General features: G+C 41.8%; 1 protein-coding gene and 2 pseudogenes across 7 annotated transcripts in view; all 3 read left to right on the top strand.

Moving 5' to 3' along the window:
* Positions 1 to 25,635, top strand: part of MAK (male germ cell associated kinase) — a 71,667-nt gene that overhangs the window by 42,025 nt on the left and 4,007 nt on the right. For 2 of the 7 annotated variants that reach the window (XM_069958027.1, XM_069958025.1), the window contains exons 2-13: positions 4,681 to 4,966; positions 5,109 to 5,163; positions 8,108 to 8,229; positions 11,357 to 11,436; positions 13,989 to 14,121; positions 14,706 to 14,877; positions 15,913 to 16,080; positions 16,727 to 17,020; positions 20,045 to 20,220; positions 20,877 to 21,019; positions 22,552 to 22,680; positions 23,556 to 23,681. In XM_069958027.1, the coding sequence (XP_069814128.1) occupies positions 4,866 to 4,966; positions 5,109 to 5,163; positions 8,108 to 8,229; positions 11,357 to 11,436; positions 13,989 to 14,121; positions 14,706 to 14,877; positions 15,913 to 16,080; positions 16,727 to 17,020; positions 20,045 to 20,220; positions 20,877 to 21,019; positions 22,552 to 22,680; positions 23,556 to 23,681 (1,699 nt within the window). In that variant the 5' untranslated portion in view covers positions 4,681 to 4,865. Of the gene's footprint in view, positions 1 to 2,529; positions 2,618 to 4,680; positions 4,967 to 5,108; positions 5,164 to 8,107; positions 8,230 to 11,356; positions 11,437 to 13,254; positions 13,338 to 13,988; positions 14,122 to 14,705; positions 14,878 to 15,912; positions 16,081 to 16,726; positions 17,021 to 20,044; positions 20,221 to 20,876; positions 21,020 to 22,551; positions 22,681 to 23,555; positions 23,682 to 25,635 lie in introns of those variants that run through there. The other 5 variants (XM_069958026.1, XM_069958028.1, XM_069958029.1 and 2 more) reach the window with 5 other exon arrangements.
* On the top strand, positions 8,871 to 9,039 carry LOC138784996 (U2 spliceosomal RNA; annotated as a pseudogene).
* Positions 9,616 to 9,713, top strand: LOC138785009 (U2 spliceosomal RNA; annotated as a pseudogene).

Genomic DNA, 25,635 nt, shown 5'->3' on the forward strand with positions numbered 1-25,635 from the left:
ACGTGGTAATTTTAGACAATGGTAAAGCTATTGTTTGGGTATTATGAAGCATGTTGTTTATATGGTGTGTTTTCTCTGCTTGTGGATCTGTAAGCAATTATGTAAATTTCACATTTGCGGCAGATGGTAGTGTTGCTAAGTTTCATGGTTTGTTTGTCTATTTATGACGTCATGACATCACGTGCTAGAAGGGCAAGTTCTCTCTGTGGTCGGCATGAGATCAGTAAAACATAGTAGAGGATAGGTAAGAGTTTAAACACACCATTCACATAGTAACAAATGGGCTTGGAAGAATTTGGGAAATTTGGGAACAGATTGATGATAAATTTAACACCATTTAAACTAATTTTTTTGTAAATAAGTAAATGAAATATGACTAAATTTACCCAAATGGAGCCACCTTTTACATTGAAAGTAGTTAAAATGATAAAAAAAAATCAATCAATGTATGCCATAGAGATCTATAGACACCACATTAGAGCTCCATACAACAGGTATTAGAAAATTGTATTTAAGGCTAGACTCACACGTAACTGATCCACAGCGGATTTCACTTCATAAAATGCGGATCCCTTCCCCAGTCATTTTTAATGAGAAGACATACTCGCATGTAAGTGAGAGCGCTGTTAACGCCCTGCCGGTCGGAGCATACTTAACCTGGAAAAAAAAGACAAATTTGGTCAGCTCTCCTAGAACACCATTGACACTAGGCAGGAGCACATTGCAAAAACTTACCGCAATAGCAAGATACAGACCCACTACAGACATGAAAATAGTTAAAAGCAGCCCCCCCAACTGCCAAAAAAAAAATTCCCACAAAAATAATGAGGCTCTTAGTTACTATTTGCAAACAGTGTAAACTAGCCCACAACGTTGAGGTGGCCTCATATCGGGGCAGACCCTACACTGTACTAAGGCCTCTCCATGGCATGTAATATGCCTATGCTCTGGGCATGCAAGATCCGTCTTATACCTGCAAAAATAATTGCAGCACCTGGGTGGGATTGGTGGAGTGCACGACCAAGTAGAGGCAGCCACTCCCCCAACTGGAACACAGAAAAAAAAGACAAATTTGGTCAGCTCTCCTAGAACACCATTCACACTAGGCAGGAGCACGTTGCAACAGCTCACCGCAATAGCAAGATACAGACCCACTACAGACATGAAAATAGTTAAAAGAACAAAAATAATGAGGCTCTTGGTCACTAGAGTATTTCATGCCATGGAGAGGCCTTAGTAGTGTAGGGCCTGCCCCAATATGAGGCCACCTTAATGTGGTGAGGTAGTTTACACTGTTTGCAAATAGTAACCAAGAGCCGCATTATTTTTGTGGACATTTTTTTGGGCAGCTGGGAGGGCTGCTATTAACTATTTTCATGTCTGTAGTGGGTCTGTATCTTGCTATTGAGCTGTTGCATTTTTCTGTGTTTTTGCATATTTAACCTCCTCCACGTTCCGGCTTGCTACGGGGGCTCCCAGCGTCTGGGCAACTCGCTCAGCCAATCAGTGACTGTGGCAGGGCAGCGCACTGATTGGCTGAGCAGGACGTCCAGCCGGGGAACCCTGGAGCAAGCCAGAGTGTGGAGCATGTAATGTATGCTCCGCCTGGCGAGGGGTTAACGGGGCTGTCACTTACATACTTGCAGCAGGATGTCAATCCCACTGTGAGTATAGAATCACATTCAAAATGACCAGCAAGGGATCCGCAGTGGATTTCGCTGCGAATTTCCAGTATAAAATGCGCTGCGGTTCGTTACGTGTAAATCTAGCCTCAAGCGACATAACTTTCACCAGCAGAGAAAAGCAGAAGCTTGGCTTATCCATGGTGGCTCAGTGGTTATCAATGTAGCCTTGCAGCGCTGGGGTTCTGGGTTCAAATCTCACAAAGGGCAACATCTGCAAAGAGGTTGTATGTTCTCTCTGCATTAATATTATTATCCCTGATGGTTCTAGCGATCTGTGGGGGTGCCAGTACCCCACTGATAGTAAACTTTTAACATTTTTCAAGTTTTCTTAAAATGATGGCTACACTTTAAGGCCAGTTTTACATAGAATGAAATTGCAGCGGATTTCACGCTTGTAAGTTTGCAGTGAAATCCACTGCAATTCCTCTACTGTCAGTTTCAATAGGTTTACATACTCGCAGTGGAATCCCTGGCTCCTTGCTCCAGTCTCCTCCTGTGGCTCCTAGCATCCTGATGTCCTGCTGGCGGGAGCCACAAGAGGAGGCCAGAGCGCGGACCAGGTAATGTATGCACCGGGACCCACAGGTTAAGGGGACCAGTGTTTACATACTCTCAGCAGGATGAAAATTCCATTGCAAGTATTTAAACCTATTGAAACTGAATAGCAGCGGATTTCTTTGCAATCCCGTGTGAAAGCGGGAAATCCGTTGAGATTCCGTTCTGTGTAAAACTGGCCTATACTAATAATAATTGCTGGAGTGCTTTGTATGAACTACTAGTAATAGGGGGGTTCGCTGATTAAAACTTACTTGCTCCACAGATGATGAATACAGCACATGCCAACCTACGGCTCTATTCAAAACAAAGGAGCTAGGGGCTGATCTGCAGATCGCTGGGGGCACGGAGGTGGAATCCCCAGCAATATCTTACTAGTAAGTTTTAATTGGAAAACCCTTTCAAGGATTCCAATGATAGAGAAAGAGTAAGGGACACATTTATCAAGCACTGCCCCTAGTGTACACCAGGAAAATTGTGCAAAAAAAAAAAACAAACAAAAAAAAAAACGCCACCAAAGACCTCATTAGCATATGAAATAACCTGAAAACAGCCAAGGTAAGAGAACTCATCCTCAGTGGCCCATGCACTGTAGGGACATATCAGCAGGTTAGATGCTTCTGATCTGCTCGTAGTTTCACTTTAAAGCGAAGGTACATTCGCTTTAACAGAACGGCGCCGGTGCCACAGCCCCATTAGAATCAATGGAGCAAAGTCATACAGGGGCGGAGGTTTCCTCCCACTGGGGGAGTACTTCACCCACGGCCCGGTACCCGTGGACTGGACTGCGGCATCGGCGTCGTTCTATTCATGGGTAATATTAAAGCTGATCTACCTGATGGTACATTCACTTTAAGTGGGCACTGTCATTACCAATAAATAATGTTAAATCAGCAGGGGAGGTGATATACTACATCTTTGCAATTTACTTAATTTTACCTTTTTTTAAATCTGTTTTCTACACTCACCGGCCACTTTATTAGGTACACCTGTCCAACTGCACGTTACCACTTAATTTCTAATCAGCCAATCACATGGCGGCAACTCAGTGCATTTAGGCATGTAGACATGGTCAAGACAATCTCCTGCAGTTCAAACCGAGCATCAGTATGGGGAAGAAAGGTGATTTGAGTGCCTTTGAACGTGGCATGGTTGTTGGTGCCAGAAGGGCTGGTCTGAGTATTTCAGAAACTGCTGATCTACTGGGATTTTCACACACATCCATCTCTAGGGTTTACGGAGAATGGTCCGAAAAAGAAAAAACATCCAGTGAGCGGCAGTTCTGTGGGCGGAAATGCCTTGTTGATGCCAGAGGTCAGAGGAGAATGGGCAGACTGGTTCGAGCTGATAGAAAGGCAACAGTGACTCAAATAGCCAACCGTTACAACGAAGGTAGGCAGAAGAGCATCTCTGAACGCACAGTACGTCGAACTGTGAGGCAGATGGGCTACAGCAGCAGAAGACCACACCGGGTGCCACTCCTTTCAGCTAAGAACAGGAAACTGAGGCTAAAATTTGCAAAAGCTCATCGAAATTGGACAGTAGAAGATTGGAAAAACGTTGCCTGGTCTGATGAGTCTCGATTTCTGCTGCGACATTCGGATGGTAGGGTCAGAATTTGGCGTCAACAACATGAAAGCAAGGATCCATCCTGCCTTGAATCAACGGTTCAGGCTGGTGGTGGTGGTGTCATGGTGTGGGGAATATTTTCTTGGCACTCTTTGGGCCCCTTGGTACCAATTGAGCATTGTTGCAACGCCACAGCCTACCTATTGTTGCTGACCATGTCCATCCCTTTATGACCACAATGTACCCAACATCTGATGGCTACTTTCAGCAGGATAATGCACCATGTCATAAAGCTAGAATCATCTCAGACTGGTTTCTTGAACATGACAATGAGTTCACTGTACTCAAATGGCCTCCACAGTCACCAGATCTCAATCCAATAGAGCATCTTTGGGATGTGGTGGAACGGGAGATTCGCATCATGGATGTGCAGCCGAGAAATCTGCGGCAACTGTGTGATGCCATCATGTCAATATGGACCAAAATCTCTGAGGAATGCTTCCAGCACCTTGTTGAATCTATGCCACGAAGAATTGAGGCAGTTCTGAAGGCAAAAGGGGGTCCAACCCGTTACTAGCATGGTATACCTAATAAAGTGGCCGGTGAGTGTATAAAAAATACAGTGTTATAAAATCATCCACTAGGTGTCTCACTTACTGGAAAACTCTTACCTTGACTCTCAGGCCTTAATAGTAGTAAAATGGAATTACCAGTATTTGTATGTCTCCACCTATTATTTTATAAGGAATAAATTACCTGCTATTGGAGATGGTGATTACAAGCTAGTACTTTCTTTTTAGAGAAGTCAGTGTTTTAATGGTAGAATTGATACTTCATGTGTACACTGACAGCATTTCTGGTCACCTTTTAGGATTCCTTTGGAATGGCAACATCGGGGGGCTTCTCATACTTATCATCTTAACAAGTCAGCAGTCAAAAAACAACTCAGATGCATATCCTATCAATACTATTCTAAAGATATATCATCACTTCTTCTCAACGGCTACATTTTGTACACCGTTCTTTGGCCAACCCTTGAAATAACAGATTGAAGAGATGAACCGATACACTACATTTAAGCAACTTGGAGATGGCACATATGGGAGTGTGCTAATGGGAAAAAGCAATGAGTCTGGAGAACTTGTAGCTATTAAAAGGTAAGTTTACAACACAAAATAAGGATTCCAGTTTAAGTAAAAGATAGTAAGTAATTGTGAACCTGTGGTAGGGGTATTAGTTTCTGCCATCACTTAAACTGTGTAACATAGAAAATGATGTTTTACTGTTACTTTCCTACAGGATGAAACGAAAGTTCTATTCTTGGGAAGAATGCATGAACTTAAGAGAAGTAAAGGTAATGTTCAAATGGAACCGAAATGTCATAGGAGCCACTGTGCGCCTTAGTGACAATGTTAAAGGTTTTAAACCCAAGGCAAAGCGTTATTCTATTTCAAAAAGTTAGTTTTTCATATTTCTAGTTGCCCAGGGTAAAAATTGGCATTTCTTCCACATCAATAGAAATACAATCAGAAACTGTGGACTTCGTAAAAGAAATATTCTGATTGAGATTCTGGTAGTCTTATCTGCCAAAATAATTTCCAGTCCATTCTAATTTGCATACCCATTTTACATTTGCCCCTGGTCATTATCTGAAACTTGTTGTTACATAAAGATGCGATTAAAGAAGAGCCGTTGCCACATGAACATGTTTATTGTAATAAATACTTTTATTTCACATAATATAAGATTTCTGAAGCATAACTGAATTGTGCCAGGCCTCTGTTATTCTTCTTAAATATTAAGAGGGTATTTATCTCTCTACTAAACTTGTATTGAATATTGAATCAAACTGAATATTTTTGTAAATACATTCATTTAGCAGTCTGGTCTGGCTGAAATACATATACAGATATAAGCCCAAATTTATCTAATGTGGAGAGCAAGCGGGCGCCAACCTGTCAGGTCAGCGCTCGCTTACTGCTCGTTCCCACGCCCGCTGCTGGCGCTATTATAGGAGCCGGGGGGGGGGGGGGGGGGGGGGGGTGCTCGGGTGATCGTCAGATCGTCCGGGCAGCCCGTAGGAGATGGCGGCAGTCTGATGCTGACGCTCCTATTGCACGGAGCGATGGCAGCAGATCTTTAACAGGCTAATCGTTGGTGTTCCATCCTTTCGAAAGACAACGTGACATCATGCATGTTGGCTGATCATTGTCTTCTATTGCACAAAGCGATTATCAGCCAACGGGCGGTATCGGCCAAATACGGCTGATAATCGCTTAGTGTAATAGGGCCTTAAAGGACAAGTGCCATGAAAAACTTTTTCCCAGTAATTGAAGCACACTTCAAAGTTATATAACTTTGTAATGTGCTTCAATCACCTATCTGCCTCCCTTCCCTGCCTTTTCCCCCCTCCACCCCCCACCAGGAAGTGTCCTAACTCACATAGACCTGATTACTGTCGTCACCGTCACCAAACTCTTCTCTCAGCTCCTTCTCCTGTTACACTAGCCTCCCCCCTCCCCTGCCTTGTCAGGTGACAGGCTTGCTCAGCTCCCATTGGCTGAACAACTGCAAGCCATCACTTGTCACATCTCACTTGCTTATCTTCCCTCAGACTGACTCCGGCACATAGGCAGCTCCCCCTCCCCTCATACCTCTCTCCTGCTGCCGTGGACTCAGTGAAGGAGTCATGTCACTAGAGAAGATAAGCTGAGCAAGCAGTCACCTGACAAGGAGGGGGAGGGGGAGGCTGGTGTAACAGGACCTAGAGCAGCCCTCCTGCTGATGACTCATCCTCACAAGAAGGAGCTGCCTGGTGACGGTGACGACAGTAATCAGGTCTGTGTGAGTCAGGACACTTCCTGGTGGGGGGTGGAGGGGGGAAAAGACAGGGAAGGGAGGCAGATAGGTGATTGAAGCATATTACACAGTTATATAACTTTGTAGTGTGCTTCAATTACTGGGAAAAAGTTTTTCATGGCACTTGTCCTTTAAGGCCCCCTTCTCACACATCCGTGTCAGTTTTTACTGTCAGGAAATCCTGATCAGGAGGCACCAAAAGGCTTCAGAAAAGTATCAGGATTCCCTGACAGTAATCAGTTTTTACCTTCAGAAGACCATCAGAAATTGCATTTACGATTTCCTCATCAGGAAAAAAAAAGTGTTTTTAATATGGTCTAGTATGCCAACATACAGTATACTGCACATACATCACATGTACCCACATGGCCCCTAGTTTACTGTGCCACCTCTCCCCCTTGTGTTGTGTTATCCTCTAATCTGTTGCAGAACTACAACTCCCATTATGTGATGTAGTCCTGCATCCTTACTTCCTGATTAGAAATCCGGACAGATTTTCCGACCGTGTGAAGGGGGGCTAAGTGTAAATTGTTCATGGAAACCAATCAAAGCTCAGCTTTTAGTGTTAATAAAATGGAAGCTGAGCTGTGATTGGTTGCTAAGTGCAGTTTACACCAGTTTCTATTTTAAACACGATAAATCAGGGTCAGGGCCGACTCGTCTCCGATCTTCAGTCAGCAATGTCGTCTTCGGCCGAATCCCTCGAGCGTCCTAAGTGCCGGCCGCCCTCTGCCGCGTCATCGGCTGCTCAGCCGCGATTGGCTGAGCATAACTGTGCTCAGCCAATCGCGGCTAAGCAGCCGATGACGCGGCCGCGTCATCAGCTTCTCATCCGCGATTGGCTGAGCCAAACTGTGCTCAGCCAATCGCGGCTGAGCATCTGATGACGCTGAAGAGGGCGGCCAGCACTCAGGACGCTCGGAGGGTTTCGGCCGAAGACGACATCGCTGACTGAAGATCGGAGACGAGTCGGCACGTAACAGGTATGTATAGCGCACCACACTTCCGGGTACACGGGTGGGGGTGATGGGACACGGGGAAGGGGGCCATTCACAGACATGACATACATTACAAAGTTGTATAACCTTTTAATGTGTGTTATTCTGTGAATAATTGTTTACCGCCGCACTACCCCTTTAATGAATAAATAAACTTACTTGCATAGCCATTTCCTATTTCAGAGGTATGTACCCATGCACAGTCTGCCATTGTCAGTGCTGATTGGTCAGAGGCAGTGTTAGGGCATACTCCTAACTGGTAACACTGAGTTGTCTGTTTATACATTTTTAGACGGAATGAGAGAAAAATTATAATTTTTTTGAACAATTCACGTATTTACTAGAATAGACACCATCATTAGATCTGACTCTGTAGGCTCTGTTACTTACCTACAGTATGCTTCATTCATATTGTCATATTTCATTCATATTTTTTTCTAGTCTTTGAAAAAGCTTAATCATGCCAATGTGATCAAGCTAAAGGAGGTGATCAGAGAAAATGACCAGCTGTATTTTGTATTTGAATATATGAAAGAAAATCTTTATCAACTAATGAAAGACAGGTATGATCTTATGCCATGCAAATACATTTTAACACATTTGTTGTTATGTTTACATGAAGGGAAACACATTGGCATTTTTCATTGATCTAGTGCAGAAGGTACTGTGTTTTAAGTATTGTGTTTTCCAACAGGCCAAGCACATTTTTTAGAAAAAACAAGCAAACTCAAAACACTTTTCAGATTTTAATAAGCCATCAATTTAAAGAACTAAAAAAATATGGAAATCAAGAAAGAGCCTGCACCTTGGCCAGCAAATTCCAGCTGTAATGAATAGTCCCTCTGTAATGGCTTAGATGAAAGTAACCCCAGTCCTGACTGCTTAACTACTTAGATGCTGCAGTCAATAGTGATCATAGTGCCTAAATGGTTAGAGTGAGGGAGCTTCCACTGTCACCCTATTGGCACCTTGCAACATGCTTGTGGGATGCCAGTAACATGACAGCAGCATATTCACTTATTAGGGGGCAACCTGTTTCATGGACGGTATGTGCACACTACAGAATCCGTGTGGATAACCCGCCACTCGTCTCCGCGCATCTCCACCTGTGCCATAGACTCTGTTCTATGCACAGGTGGATTCCACTACCCGCCTAAACAATGAATTAGCATATAGTGCAAAAATGGTAAAATATGCATATTTGATCACACCTCTGCCTTTTGGATAAGATCGTGTGTAATATCTGTTCTTATCAGTTTAATATCTGATATGTCCCCTATCTGGGGACCATACAGTGGTACCTCGGTTCTTGAACTTAATTGGTTCCAGAAGGCAGTTTGTGAAGCGAGCAGTGTCTTCCCATACGAAATAATGTAAATATGTTTAATTGGTTCCAGCACCGACCAATAGTTACCTACAGTACCCATATATTACATTGAAAAGTGCCCAGTTTAATCTTTACAGGACATTACAGAACAGCACTATAATGTACAGTGCATTATACACAAGAAACATTCAACAAGACCAGCAATTATAGGAGATGGTGGTGCACTGACTGTACTACTACTGTACTGTATATGCACTCCAACAGTCTTATACAGTACTGTACAGGATGGGAGATGGTGGTGCACTGACTGTACTACTACTACTGTACTGTATATGCACTCCAGCAGTCTTATACAGTACAGGATGGGAGATGGTGGTGCACTGACTGTACTACTACTGTACTGTATATGCACTCCAGCAGTACTGTACTGTGTGAGAAGCCACACCAGTGCTATACTCACAAGGTACAACCCACCATCCATGCTCGCAAAAACATTCAGATACCGAGTACTTTAAGACTGGGTGCCCGAAAAGTGTTTGAGAACCAAAAAAGAGTTCGAGAATCAAAGCAAACTTTCCTTGAAAGTACAGTTTGAGCAGTTTGAGAACCGAGGTACCCACTGTATATTAAATGGATTTTTAGAACAGGGAGATGGAAAAAGAGCTTGCTCTGTCCTCTTCAGACATTGACCTGGTATTGCAGTGCTTCCAGGTTCAGTGCTCTAAAAAAAAAAAAAAAGGTTTAGTTTTTTTACTGCAATTGTAAATACTTAATTATAATAAAGTTACAATGTTATTTATTCTGCATGTGAGTAGCATAAAACAGGTTCTAAAAACATGGAGGAATTGCAGTTTTTTTTTTACCATTTACACCACAAAAAAATTATAAATGCTATTATAAGTTTTGTGTAGTCAAAATTGGTATAACCGAATAATCTAACCTGCTCAGCAAATAATAAAGGTACATTTCACTCATACAAGTGAATTGGGTCTCATTGCCACCCAAGGGGGCCACGACCCAGCAGTCACAAAATATCTGATGTACATGGATCTTTTGCAACTGCTCAACGCAACCCCATTCACTTGTATAAGTAAAGGAGTTATGCTACCAGGCAGTATGACACAGTGGTACCTAGGTACGCGACCAGGAATCTGTATGTGGCCTCAGACTGGAAATCTACATACAGATTTTGATGTAGTTTTTAAAGTTGTATCTTTAAGTAGATTTATCAGGAAGGAGAAGTATAGTCCCTTTATTTCTATTTCCTCTCCCCCTTAAATCTTCTTATTGTTTTGCCTCAAACAACTGCATCAAAAACTGCCAGTGTGATTCCAGTACCAACAGTTATAATGCGCAATATAGATTACAAATGTGGCTGTAATATGCCTGTATGAACTCCGGCCTTAGTTGATTATTAGAGATGAGCGAACCGGGATTGGGTTCAAGTCCATCCGAACCCGATCGTTCGGTATTTGATTAGCTGGGGCTGCTGAACTTGGATAAAGCTCTAAGGTTGTCTGGAAAACGTGGATACAGCCAATGACTATATCCATGATTTCCACATAGCCTTAGGGCTTTATCCAACTTCAGCAGCCACCGCTAATCAAATGTCGAAAGTTCGGGTTTGGATGGACTCGAGCATGCTCGAGGTTCACTCATCTCTATTGATTATATGTCAATACAATGAAACCTCTTTGAAATGACCTCCCAAAATTGCACTGAAAAATGCCCTTAAATAAGATTAGTATACTGGGCATATGATGGAACTGGTAATCAGGGATCGTTTGAAGTAGTCCCACTTATAGGCAGCAGGGGCGGATTACCTTAACCGTAGGCCCTAGTCTGTTCACCAGGCCTGGGCCCCCCAATCCCACTGTAACTATGGCAGCATTACCGTGGTGCTCATAGTACAAGATAGATAATGTCATGATGCCCTGATTTGTGCAAAACTGCATTAAAAAGCTGTGATTTTTTGCAAATCATGGCAGAACTGTAGCCAGGAGACAATACACCACTAAAAGTATGTCTTTTTGGGTGGCCATGGGCCCCCTAGGAACTCAGGGCCCCAGGCTACCGCCCAAAACGGACCTATTGTAATCCACTACTGATAAGCAGAATACATGTGCTGAATGTTGTGCTGTGTCATTATAATTTTAAATACAAAGCACTATTAGATATGTAAATGTTTTTTTAATTACAGTAAAGCAATGTTCTACTAGGCAAACAGAGCAAAATTACAAAAACATACATAATAATGGGTACAGTATGTAGATATATATACACTTCATGTATGTGTGAAGTCAGGATCCAGTTTTCACCGTATTTAAAGCACTGCTTGAACTGTTTAATTTATCTCTTCACAGAAATAAGTTGTTTCCTGAATCAGTCATCAGAAATATAATGTATCAAATATTACAGGGGCTAGCCTTTATCCATAAACACGGTAGGTTCTTTAAGAGAGTCATGCACAAGCTTTGCAATGTCCTCTAGGTGGTAAATGTCTTCATTGTAGGGGCGGCTGCTCAAGCCTAGAAGATCTTAGAGGCAGCCATGGACATAAGGCACCATGCAAAGGTGGCTGATTCCTTTAATGCAAAGACAAATGATTACATATGCCTTATATTAATAATATGACTGTCATCTTCCTAAAGGGATTTTCTAAGAGAATTCAAAATGAGCTGAAATGACTAAAAAAACAAACAAAGCTCATGTTTCCTAATGGAGATTCTAAGGGCCCTATTCCACCGGACGATTATCGTTTGCATAATTGTTAACAATTAACGATCTCAAATGACCGCTATTGCGAAAGACCTGAAAACGTTCACTCATTTCCATGGAATGATAATCGTTACTTATGACCGAACGATGTCTTATTCAATGCGAACGTTTTGCGAACGAGCAACAATAAAAATAGGTCCAGGTCTTATAAAGCGATCAACGATTTCTCGTTCGGTCGTTAATCGTTAACTGCATTTCAACCGAATGATTATTGTTTAGATTCAAACAATTTAACGATAATCGTCCGGTGGAATAGGGCCCTAATACTGTTCATTCTGAGCTCTTCTCTCAAGCTGCAGGAGGAGGGTGAATTCCCCCCCCCCCTTTTGCTATTCACAAATCTGGTGCTCATTTATTTCATTTAATCTTATATCCTCTAAGAAAACCCCATTTTAAGGCAAGGATATATCATGCATGACATACAAATACCACTTGTCTTTCTTTGTGCATTTTAACAATACTTTTGTTTGCACATGCCACCTTTTTAAAGAGGTTCACTGATACCATTTGATAAAGGCAGAATATACACACACTTGCTACTACCTTGCTATACCTGCTCCACTATACAAATATATCTAGCCAGCCAGAGGCTTTCAGTAGATGGCCTGCAGCAGCGGTGGACTGTGCTTGGTTCCCCTTCTATCACCTAAAGGCCCTATTCCACCAAGAGATCTGACGACAGATTATCTGCCAAAGATTTGAAGCCAAACCCAGGAACAGACTATAAACAGAGAACAGGTCATAAAGGAAGATAATCTGCCATCAGATCTGTTGGTGGAATAGGGCCTTAAGAACAGAGATGTAAGGCTACAGGGGACACAAACTGATCAAGACTAGATAGGTGAAGATTGCAGAAAAGAAGATTGCATTGCCTGACAAGTCTCGGCTTCTGCTGCACCAAGTAGATGAATAGGTTAGAACCTGGTGTCCATCGGAGTCTATCGATCCACCTTGGCTTGTGTCTTTCTATATTACAACCTGAGTGTTGTTGATGACCATGGCCATACCTTTACAAACTACTTTTCAGAGAAACAGCTCTTGTTACAAAGCTGGTTCAAGAAAGATGGCGCTGACTGACAAAAAACCTTAACTTCTTTACAATGAAATTGAAATTATACAAAGTAATAGATGGGTGTATGTAATAAAGGGCCACTGAGTGTGTATTATGCATTGTTCTCATTGATCACCGGATGGACATTTACCAAAGTAGTACAAATACAGTGAAGCCTCTATATGATGACCACCCCAACTGCGTTGGAAAGTGGTCTTCCAAGAGGGTGGTCCTCTTAAAAATCTGATCGGCATAACAAGGGGTGTTCCCCTTAAAGGGATGGTAGTTTTGAGAGGTTTCACTGATAATTCACCTATTTATGGTCAGGTGAAGCCTTTGAAATGGTATCAAGTGTCTTTAAAGTAGATTCTCTTTTCTTTACATATCTTTTCGTTCTGTCTTCTTTGCTTTCCTACTCCTGCCTCCTGCCAGAGAGAATAAGATGTTCACTGAGAATGAAATAAGGAACATTATGTTTCAGGTGCTTTCTGGTTTAGCCTTTGTACACAAACATGGTAAGCGCTTTCATTCCCATCCTGATTTAGCTGTTTTGCCAAATTATCATAATGGCTTATAATGACCTGCACTACTCAACAGCCGTATAGTACATTGCCTGTATACTGTGCATACATGCCTTTTCCCATGCATATATATGGGATGTGTTCAATACATAGAACTTTAGAAATGTAATCCTGTTATCCAGACCTCTAGTATCTAGAGACCATCAGTATGTGGCTTGTGTGTGAAAAGTAAGCTAACTTTTACATTTTCTGAGCACATATTTTCAATATTGTAAAAATGTTACTTTAAAACTCACTTTTAAAAGGCAACTTTGTAGTTCCATGCATTGATGAGTACCGGTGTGACGTCACTGCAGAGCGCTGCCCCAATATTTTAGAAGAGTAGCAGGCTGGGTGGGGCAGATCTGTGCACTGATGGCTGTAGTTTCCCTTTAAGCAACAGTAACAGTGATGTATCCTGCAGTATCCTGTGCGTTCTACCTGATAATTAGCTTTTCCTGTGGTTCCTCCTACCCTGGCTGTGTTTTACTGTATCTGCTTATAACTAGACCATATTGCATTTCATGTCATTACTGTTTCATTTATCTATTGTCCATTGAAGAAGTAAAGTCATGTACTGACACTGTTCTCCTAAACTTTAATTAGGGTTTTTTCATCGAGACATGAAACCAGAAAACCTTCTATGTATGGGTCCAGAGCTTGTAAAAATTGCTGATTTTGGATTAGTACGGGAGCTGCGATCTCAACCTCCTTATACAGATTATGTGTCTACCCGATGGTATGATCTACAAATCCACTTATTTTGAAATCATTGATAGTTCCACCACAAAGTTATACAAAAGAGAATGTGCTATTGTTTTTTCAGACTTGTTGTAATGACATTAAAAGTTTTGATCACTGGGGATCTGGGTACTGAGACAATCACTGGTCGCTAAAATAAAGGGGCATAAGCGCTCAGCCAAGTCCTGTTCCTGTTTGGCTTTGTCCACACATCGGTGTGCAAGACCGTAATGCACAGCTTGTGATTGCGGGTTGCCCACTGATGTGACACAATTGTTGTCTGCAAATTAGGGGTGTGTGGATAAGGAGAGCTGACCAAGATGGACTCCAAGGGTAAGTCTGTGGGGCTGTCTCATTTCCAGTACACAGAGAGCAGGGGGAGAAGTGCCCTGCAGCAAGCTTCTCCCCCTTGTGCTATTGGTTGGGGTCTGAACATCAAATCTTGACCAATAAAAACTTTGACATGTCTCTACAATGTCAAATGTTTTAAATTGACAGTTATGACAGGTTGCATTGTCATACTACACATGTATAATTTTGCAATTTATTAGTGCAGCTAATTATATATGTATATATTTACAGGTACAGAGCTCCTGAAGTGCTACTAAGATCATTGTTGTACAGCTCTCCGATAGACATTTGGGCAGTTGGCAGCATTATGGCTGAGTTGTATACACTTAGACCACTTTTCCCAGGGACAAGTGAGGTTGATGAAATCTTCAAAATTTGCCAGGTTCTAGGTACACCAAAGAAAGTAAGTAGATTTCCATGTTTAATGATTTACCAAATATAACTATGAGACACCTTCTTGGTGTGAATTGTGACAAAAAGTAGTGCACTGCATTTCAGACAACTTATCTAGATTTTACATGAGAAAGAATGCACACTTAAGTACACTTATTATGAAATTGGTATAAACAGTTTGTACAATTTCATAGAATTGTGGCGCTGATAAGACACTCATAAGATTTATGACGCCTCACCGATTTTTTACGTGCCCTTTACCAGAATAATAAATATGTCTAATACAAAGACAGACAGCCTTAAAGTGGTATTCCGGATACCAAAAATTATGTATATTTGTGAGCAGTATATCATGTAATGCTGGATGTCAATGACTCACTCCTCTGAAGTGTGTGAAACGCTGCAGTGTCATATCCTCGTCTTCTCCAGCTCACTCGCTATCACTGCCTTTGAAGACATGGGCCGTATGCAGCCCATCCTTATTAGGGGCCTTGCCTGCTGTAGCATCTGCTTGCGAGTCCGGCCCCTTACTCACAGCTACAAGCTAGGCCCATTTTGTGAGAAGGTAGACAGATTAGGAGGATACTTGCCAGTTTAAGTGTAGCCACAACAACTGCTGGGAAGTGTAGTCTCAAAGCGGACCCTGGCAGCAAGTTCAGGGGAAGTAAATAGTGCGGCAAGATCAAAGCACTGGCACATTGGGTGTTCCATTATACATGCTAGGGGGGGATTTCAAGTAAGATCCACGCCATGTAAAGTATCTGTTTGTTTTTTTAAGAAAGGCAGTGCAAGGATAGACACAGTTGATAAATTTCCCCAATTGTGAATAGAGCCTGAATGAGAAAACTTCAAATCAACCTTAAATGTTATTCCCACCTTAGACATTTGTGACATACCTACTCTGCACCTTTGTCAGGACTGGAGTTATCCGGCATACTTGGCGGCTTCTGTAACTTCTACATACATGCATGGCCACTTTTTTAGCCATACAAATGATTGTGTAAGATGTAAGCTTGTTAGATAACCTGTTTCCCTTACACCTTAGAGTGACTGGCCTGAAGGATATCAGCTTGCAGCTGCCATGAATTTCCGCTTCCCTCAGTGTGTGCCTATAAACTTGAAAACTCTCATCCCAAATGCCAGTGAAGAGGCATTAACTCTGATGAGAGACATGCTGCAGTGGGATCCCAAGAGACGTCCCACAGCCTCTCAGGTACAGAGCTTCCTCTTTTGAGTTTCAAGTTATAACAGTTTGATTGTAAAGACATTAGTTCTGTGGATTTATCTATAGTAATTTGTGTTATTTCTATGAACTTCATAGAATATAAATACTTGAGTCTGAGATAGCTCAAAGCAAGAGAGGAAGTAGCAGTTCTTCAGACCACCTTGAGAGGGCAGTTATGATCTAGGGGAATGTATAATTTAGTTTAATATGTTATAAATGGTATCATATTATCTTCTGAAGTCTACATTACTTCTATTATTAGGGTATAAACCCACACACCGTATATGCAGCAGATATGCAACAAATACGCAGCAGATTTGTTGGTACAGATTTGATGCTGTGTTCAGTTATTTAGATCTAATCTGCTGCGATTTTGCTGCGAGTTTGCTGCGAGTTTGCTGCGTATCGCAGCAGTAAATACGCTGCATATACGGTGTGTGGGTTTATACCCTTAAACATGCATTCTACTACTTCTTGAGAACTCTTGGGGGCTTTAATCTATAGTTATGTTATTTTCTATATATTACAAAAAAGAAAAAAGCTAATGTTTTATCATGTGGAAGCTAACCATACAAATGTTTGTCTCATGGAAAGATTTGAAGTAAAATTGTAATCCATTTGTTCACTTATCAAGGCTTTGAGGTACCCTTATTTTCAAGTTGGTCAAGCACTTGGTCCTCCAGCACAAGTGGAGCAGAAAAAGCCTGTAGATAAACCGGTGCACATCAATGAACCACAGGTATTATCTGAGATAAAAAAGAAACCCTCTCCGCCAACTGAAGCACCAGAGAAGACATTACCGAGTGATTCACCTGCCTCTCACAGACCACTGCAGCAAATACAGCTGCCGCAAAACACAACTAACAACAAGCTGCCATCCAAAGCTTCCCAAGTGGCACTTCCCAACATCAGCAGAGCCATGTCTCCTGTAAGTATTAGTAGAGAAATATAACTTATTACCATTATAGACATACCATACATATACTGTAGATCAACAATATACATTTTATCACACTATTAATGTAAAGCTGTTGATACACTCAAATCAACCAAATGTAAAGGGGTTATCTGGAAAGAAGAAAAGGTCCTACCTCTTCTAAGCAGATGACAGCAGGGCAGGAGCATGTTGCGGACACTGCCGCCATTGCATGCAGGTGAAACCAAGCCTGAACACAAAGACCAATAGCTGCTGTGACATTGGTAACATGGGACAGCTAGCAGTCATTGTCCGCAACTTGCTTCCCCCCCCCCCCCCCATCTGCGGAAATTATCAGCACAGACTGGCATATGGAAAAGTAACGCGCTGGAGACCAGAGGAGGTAAGACCTTTTCTGCTCCCAGATAACCCCTTTAACCATTTAGACAGGAAAAGGCTTACGATATGTTGTGTATAGTGGCCATTCATCACTATTCCCCATTATCTGCCATTGGGTAATGGGTCAGGTTGGAGTTAATTTTGCCTAATTCTTTGCTTCTGTGGAAGATAAGCTGCCACTAGAGGTGTCTGGCAGCAGCCATGTTCTCACTCATCACTGAAATAAACATGTAAGTAGGGCTGGGTGGTATACCGCAAAAATACCGATACCGTCACTGGCGTCGGTTAACCGACCTCAACTCTGCCAGGACGGTATTTGCGGTATTTTTCCCCCACACCCGGCGGCCGCATGCTCTGGTGCAAGGAGAGAGAGAGGGGTGCCGGGTGGAGAGACGGAGGCTGGAAAGCTTATGCTCCGATTCAACTTCCGAGCCAGGACGCACATATACTGCTGCAGGACAAGGGATCCTGCTGTGGGGGCTGAAGAAAAAGGCCGGAGATGTGACAGGCTGCACACAGACGGCAGCGTCCCCTCCAGTGTGAGCTCAGCGCTGCTGCCGGGCGGCTCTCTCCTCCTAACTTCTCTGTAAGCTGCACGGTGAGCCCTGCCCCCCCTCTCCCGCATATATAGTTGGGGTCAGGTATGGGTCGGCACCTTCATGCTTCACTGGCCACCGCACTCTGTCCCGCACAGGAATCCTCGGAGCCCCGTTATGTTTTGTTAGTGCTGGAAGCGGCCGTGTGTGACGCTCAGTCCGGGACACAGATACATGTGCTACAGCACCGAGTGACAGGGGCCGAGGATTCCTGTGCGGGAGAGAGAGAGCGGTGCCCGGGGGAGCAAGGAGGTGTCCACCTATACCTGACCCCCTGCAGCAACTGAGTGAGAGAGAGAAAGATAGAGAGAGAGAGAAAGATAGAGAGAGAGAAAGAGAGAGAAAGAGAGAGAGATAGAGAGAGAAAGATAGAGAGAGAGAGATAGAGATATAGAGCAATCAGAAAATCCACAGCACTCCAGCAGTAAAGGTATAGGGTGCCACCCCGCACTAAGTATCCTTCGTGCACATATACAGACTAAAAAATAGGGTTCCGGCACTCCAATAGGGAAGAAAAGTGTAGTTTATTTGCTCAAAGGAACATGCAGCAGCAACGTTTCGATGCCACAATCAGCACTGTTTTCAAGCTGGAACCCTATTTTTTGGTCTATAGATAGATAGAGGAGATAGATAGAGAGATAGATAGATAGATAGATAGACAGACAGACAGACAGACAGACAGACAGACAGACAGATAGATAGATAGAGGAGATAGATAGAGGAGATAGATAGAGGAGATAGATAGATAGAGGAGATAGATAGATATATAGATAGGAGATAGATAGATAGGAGATAGATAGATAGATAGATAGATAGATAGATAGATAGATAGGAGATAGATAGATAGGAGATAGAAAGATAGAAAGAAAGATAGAGAGATAGGAGATAGATAGATAGATAGATAGATAGATAGATAGATAGATAGATAGATAGATAGATAGATAGATAGATAGAGGAGATAGATATATACATAGATAGATAGATAGATAGATAGATAGATAGATAGATAGATATGAGATAGAAAGATAGAAAGAAAGATAGAGAGATAGGAGATAGATAGATAGAGGAGATAGATAGATAGATAGATAGATAGATAGATAGATAAATAGATAGGAGATAGATAGATAGATAGATAGGAGATAGGAGATAGATAGATAGATAGAGGAGATAGATAGAGGAGATAGATAGATAATAGATAGAGGAGATAGATATATACATAGATAGATAGAGCAAACAATATAGGCAGCACACTAAACGAACTGTGGAGGCCAGCAGTCGAATACCAAGTGGGCTAGTAAAAATACTCTGCAGCTCTCTGATGTGATACAAACGTGAATTTATTCCATATAACAATGTGCAGCAAACTTCACAAGTAATATACGATGTTTTGGCGTCTCTTATGCCATTCTTAAGTGGCACTTGAAAATGGTGTAGGAGACGCCAAAACATTGTGTATTACTTGTGAAGTTTGCTGCACATTGTGATATGGAATAAATTCACGTTTGTATTACCATCTAAAAATGGGGTTTTCAAAAGGGGTGTGGCCTTTAAAAGGGGCGTGTCATAATTATCGTTCAATTTATCGTTACCGCGGCTACATGTACGATAAACCGCGATATTGATTTAGGCCATTATCGCCCAGCCCTACATGTAAGCTTGGCCAAGTCAAGTGTGTAGGTTTGTGGTGTTCCCTTACAGAAGGGAAGGATCTGGTTAATGACTAGCCCGACTTTTGGGCTGAAGACCTGAAATGACAGCTGTCTGTTTGGGTCAACAGACCCCCTAAGTAGGCCACGACTTATGGCAGCAATATGGAAGTTAAAATATGTTTATATTAAACTAGTGTGACCCAGCCCATTTCTCACCCACTTATGGTAACAGAGCATTGACTTAGATATCTTATGGCGTCTGTTAGTGCTGTGTCTTCCTATTTACTGTCTGAAAAGTAAAGCAATACCCTAACCTTACACAGCTTCTGTAATTCAACCAGTATTGTTATCTGAACAAAAGATACTCAGGCCTTTTTCCCATTATAACACAGAAGCCAGTAACCAATGGTCCACAGAACAGTGCTGTCAAACATGGAAGACGACGCTGGGGCCAGTCCGTTTTGAAAGACAGCTGGGATGATTTTGATACAGACTTTGGTATCTCATTTTCTAAGAAGCCCACCATGACTATGGTTAAGGAAAACAAAAATGATGAAACTTCATATGGGTAAGGTTCATACATAAGTCATGACCATAAACTGAATGAGATAAATGCCTACATATCTGTATATGATGCAAAGGATTTAGCCTTGTAAATGGTTTAAGGGGGTAATCCAGCAAGAAACATTTGTTTATATGAAGCAGAAATGTGTGTTCTCACCTACAGCTCCATAAAAACTCCTCTTCATAGAGTATTCCTGGAGGTACATTCAATGGTGAAGCCACATGAGCAGCTGGCCACAGCGGTTTAAACCATGCCCTAATGCAGTGGTCATTAAATTGTGCAGCCACTGGCCACCATATGGGAGCATGGACTTGCTTTATGTGGCCAGCTGCTTGCGTGGCTTCATCCTTAGGCTACGTTCACACATAGCAAAAGTGTCCGAATTCCGCAGCGGAATGCCGCCAGCCTCCCTGTCATAATGGGGGGGGGGGGGGGGGGGGGCTGCAAAACAGCTTTTTAAGTAACATAACTCTTTTGCTTAATTAATGACAGTTACACTTTAAGTCCTCATCTGATAGCAACATCTAAAAGTATGGCTATTGGAGGGTATCAATGAAAAATATGGGGGAAAAAGATTACCCTAATGAAGAACAAAACCGGCTACGGTGGCAAGGTGTTAAAATTGTGAAATACAATACAAACTACTGTTTTATTTTTAGTTTTACAGATCCTGTTTCCACTGGAGAATTAAATAAAGGTTCATCAAATATGGGTATTATAAGAACAGACTCTGCACTGACAACATCTGCTAAACAACACTATCTTAGACAGTCGAGATACCTACCAGGTAACTCATCTTATGGTAAGGTGACTCCTTCATACAATGGATTCATTTGAAACCTGCCTTATGGAGCTTTTTTGTATACAGCTCCCATGATCAGCTTTTATAGGAAGTGGGGCTTATTTTGCTTTTTGTGTGGCAATATGTCATAATAAGTTATCTGAAAGCAGGAACCCTGTTTTAGGTCTGTTTAGGCCAGGCTCTGCAAAGGTGTTTTTTTAAAGAAGAAAAAAAAAAAAAACTAAAACATTATTGTAATGCTGATAGTCTGCTTCTGTTGTTGCTCTCAACACTGCCAGCTGCTGGTCTGTTCTTTGGCTGCTTCATCTGTCTGCCACAAAACTCCCTGTTTTTATTTTTTAAAAGAGACAATGCACACATCTAAAGATGATCTAATTTACAGTACAAAGCAAAGTGCTTCTTTAGCTTGGCAATCTGCTTATCAGCTGGCTGCTTTTGAACTCTGCCGCTCCACGCACCTGGAAAAGCTGGATCCAGTCTTGTGAAACTGGAAGACATTTCTAAGGAGAGGATCCAGCTTTTCCAGTCACCTGGAGCGTAATGGAGTTCAAAGACAGCAGGCCGACAAGACGTTTGCTGAGCTAACCAAGCGTTTAGTTTTGTTTGTACTGTAAATTTGCCCAACTCTACACACATCCCTAATCTTTTTCCCCATCTATCTATGCTCAACATTCCCTATATAAGGGGCGTCCACCCAACATCCTGTGCCTGTGCAAGAGTTTGGTTTGTACAGTTTCAAGCAAACGGATGCTGTTTCTGATCCTAATATCTGTGTATGACTAGTGCCTGTTTTCCTGACTCCACTCGACTTTTGGCCCTGAATGTTGACCATAAACCTATGCCACCTGCCACCACTCATTGTCTGCTCTTGACTATGCAATTTTGCTGTCTGCCCATGACCAACCTAGACTCAGACTTGCCTTGCCTGACACCTTGGTGTCTTACACTGGTGTCTTCTTGTCTTCGGGGTCAGCTACCCACATTGGGACCATTCTTGGTTACCTGGTAGCCTCTAGCAGCAGAAATCGAGATTCTGTATCCTGGGGTGGGATAAAGGGTGAAAATTTACTACACTCTTGCTTCTGCCTCATTACAATAGTATCCTGAGAGAATTACATCTGTATGTTATATGGACTTTAAACACTAGAAAACTAGCTGTCATTCCAGTAGCTTGTGGTAGGATGGCACATCCTGTGCTGGGGTCACTGGGGGCTGTATAAGTGAAGGAAAGCCTAACCGTGACTATTAAAAATAGCACTAAAGCATATGCAAGTACCTGTTATGGCCTGTCTTGGCATTAGGCTTACTGTTTAATGAAGATATTTGTAAGATGTGAACCCATACCTTCAGTGGCTAAGACCTTTGTTCCTCCTAAGCACCTGCTGGAACACCTCAGATCCACCAATCTCAAGGAAAGCTGGAACACTTGTTTTTCCATGGATCCTATTCAATTTATTCCTGAAATATACTATACCTACCTACTCTTTTACCTTGTTAGTACTAACTTGTGATTTTTTTTCAACTACATTAAGGTATGAACCCGAAGAATGTAGGACTCGTATCTGCTATTAAAGAAGAAAAACATTCTGCCTGGGGAAGTGCATTATCCACTAAACCACTAGCTCCTATAGGTGGAATTACATTTAATAGGAACAATGCAGGTATGTTTTCGCATAGGATGACAAAAGACATTATTTTATATTACATGTTTCTGAACCCCAGAATCGCAATATGGAGGCAATATGGTCTCTGCATTTACAGGGATTCTAGAAACAAACCTTGCTCATACTAAGCTGTTAGTATGAGCAGATCAGCACTGTGATACTGAGATAAATCCTGTGTGCCTTTTGTAAACCAATAGTCCTGTTCCCGCAATATTATAATATGCAAATGAGATTTCTTGGTGCACTTGAAGTGTTCCTAATGCACTAATGACACCACTTCATGTCATGTGATATCGCTCCCAGCCTGGAATATCGTGAATATTGATGAAGGCTAGTCATCGGCAGGCTAGGAAAGCGGTATGCTGTGGGTACCAAGGAAGCTAGCTCATTTGCATATGAGGTTTTAGGGCAACAGGTTAATATGGGCAAGGTTTCAGCTAGATTCCCATTAAGAACATACTGAACCTTTGCTCTTGCAATTGGTGGCTACCACAGGGGTTAAGGCTCTGTTTACATTAGCATAACTGCTTCTCCACTCTTAATGGAGCTATGACTAGTATACTAGATCTAGTTTGCCTTATACTAGGGTTAGTCAGGTTTCTATGGCAAGAATAACACACATTTTACTTGCCATATTCCTCAATAGATTTACTACCAGTAATACCTACAGTACAAAAAGAGGCCTAGAGACCATTACAAAAATCCCAGTAAGGTGTTCTAGAGGTGCATGCTAATATACTTGTGCATCTGCAATAATAATGAAAAAAGCCAACTATAGTGCATTGATTTTCTTCCCAGTATCAACAACCAGATTCTCAACCAGAACTCTCCACTGACTAACATGTTCTTTTATTGTCTACTGCTGTCTGCAGGAAATGTAGGGGGGTTTGTAGGCCCTTCATACAACACAACAGGAGGATACCTCCCTTCATTTCATAAGAAGGAAGTTGGATCAGCCGGACAGAGGATACAACTTGCACCAATTGGGCCAGCAATAAGTAAGACACCTACAAAGATATTTTGTTATTGTCTTTATAACCAGGTTTTACTAACTTTTTACTTGAATTCAAAATCCATTCTGAAAATCTTATAACAATTCTTATAAGTGTTTACATGTAAATATGTACATGTTAACATCCATTTACAGCAAAGGCAAAGTCCAAGGATAATAACCTGTCATATTTACCCTAAAGCTGTGTTCACATTGGCGCTATTTGGTCAAAATTGCACAGTTCACGATAAAATATTGCTATTTTTTCTGCAATTCCATCAAAATTGCGGCAAAAATATTGCTATTTTACTGTGAATTTGTGGCAAAATAGCGCTAATTAAACACGCATCAAATGCTATTTTTGAACATAGCCTAAAGGGGAAATTCATTTTTAACAACCAAGATCCATTATACTGAACATGCAACGTGGTGCAGTAAATAAAAAGGTTTTAGGTACTAATAAGTAAATTTTTACAATAGCTTTTGAATGAAGGAGTTTGCTGTATCAAAAATGGCATTAAATAGCATGGCTCATTAACACTTTTTTCCCGCTTGCATGCTGGATGGACTTTCTATTTTCAAGTTAAATTTGAATAAATATACAGTTTTTATGAAAAAGAACCTGACCAATAAGGCATCATCACACCGTTCCCTTTGGGGCTTCATATAATCCACTACACTACAGTGTAATATTGTCTGCTGCAGGGATTTACTATGAGAATATAGCCCATGACTAAAATCAGTCTGTAAGAGCAGATCCCAAGCACCGCTGCCCCATGATGTGAGGACCAAGTTAAGAAGTCTTGCTCTCAGAAACTTTTAGCATTCAAAGTGCTCTGTTTAACAATGGGTCGTGGTTGTGGACACTAAATCATAACAAAGGCCCAGATTTATTGTAGGGTGTAAAATATACACTGGTGTAAACTGCCCACAGCAACCAATCACAGCTTTTATTTTACCAGCGCTGATAGCTGATCTGTGATTGGTTGCTGTAGGTAGTTTACACCACTGTCTATTTTACACCCTTTGATATATCTCCCCCAAACTGTGCAGAGACAACCTGCTTTCTGATACTATACTTGTTCTGTATCCTACACTGTCCTGTTGCTTTCTTCTCTTTATTCCTTTTCTGCTTCTCTCTCCATTCTTTCTCTGTCAGCTTTGCCTGCCAGCAGTGATGCTGTGAACAGTAAACCAAAAATTATCAAACCAAAACCCACCTGCCAAAAGGCAGTTCTTGAGAATATCCCAGGTAATCTCTATGTGCATGGACTGTGTCTGCCACATGTTTTTACAGCCTCTCTCGGTTCTTAGTTCCCTTATAACCTTCCTTTTGTTCTTTCCTCCTTGTTACAGTTTTAGGCCATGTTTACACTATGTAAAAGCAACAGCCATATTTCACAACGGTATTTGCACTACAACAGCCGTTGTTATGAAATACAGACAGTAGGGGAGATTTATCAAGCATGGTGTAAAGTGAATCTGAATCAGTTTCCCCTAGCAACCAATCAGATTTTACCTTTCATTTTCCAAAGAGTCTGTGAGGAATGAAAAGTGGAATCTGATTGGTTGCTAGGGGTTTCACTTTACACCATGCATGATAAATCTCCCCCACTGTTTTTACATAGTGTGAACATATGTTTATACACTGTCATTTTGTGGCTGTATTTTGGAACATACATCATTTTGAGGCCAAAATGTTATGTTCACACATTATGTTCAGTATTTTGCAACCAAAACCAGGAGTGGATTGAAAACACAGAAAGGTTATGTTCACACACTGTTGAAATTTAGCGGATGGCCGCCATTTAATGTCAAGTAATTGCTGTTATTTTAAAACAATGGCCATTGTTTTGAAATGTTTGTGAATGTACTAACCAGAGAAGGGGATACAGATAGACTTGTATGCTCTGTGCTTGGCTGGCTTTGTTTGTGAAAAACTGTGAATGGGCCATCAAGGG

The sequence above is a fragment of the Dendropsophus ebraccatus genome, chromosome 2 (genome assembly GCF_027789765.1).
Source record: "Dendropsophus ebraccatus isolate aDenEbr1 chromosome 2, aDenEbr1.pat, whole genome shotgun sequence".
NCBI lineage: Eukaryota > Metazoa > Chordata > Amphibia > Anura > Hylidae > Dendropsophus > Dendropsophus ebraccatus.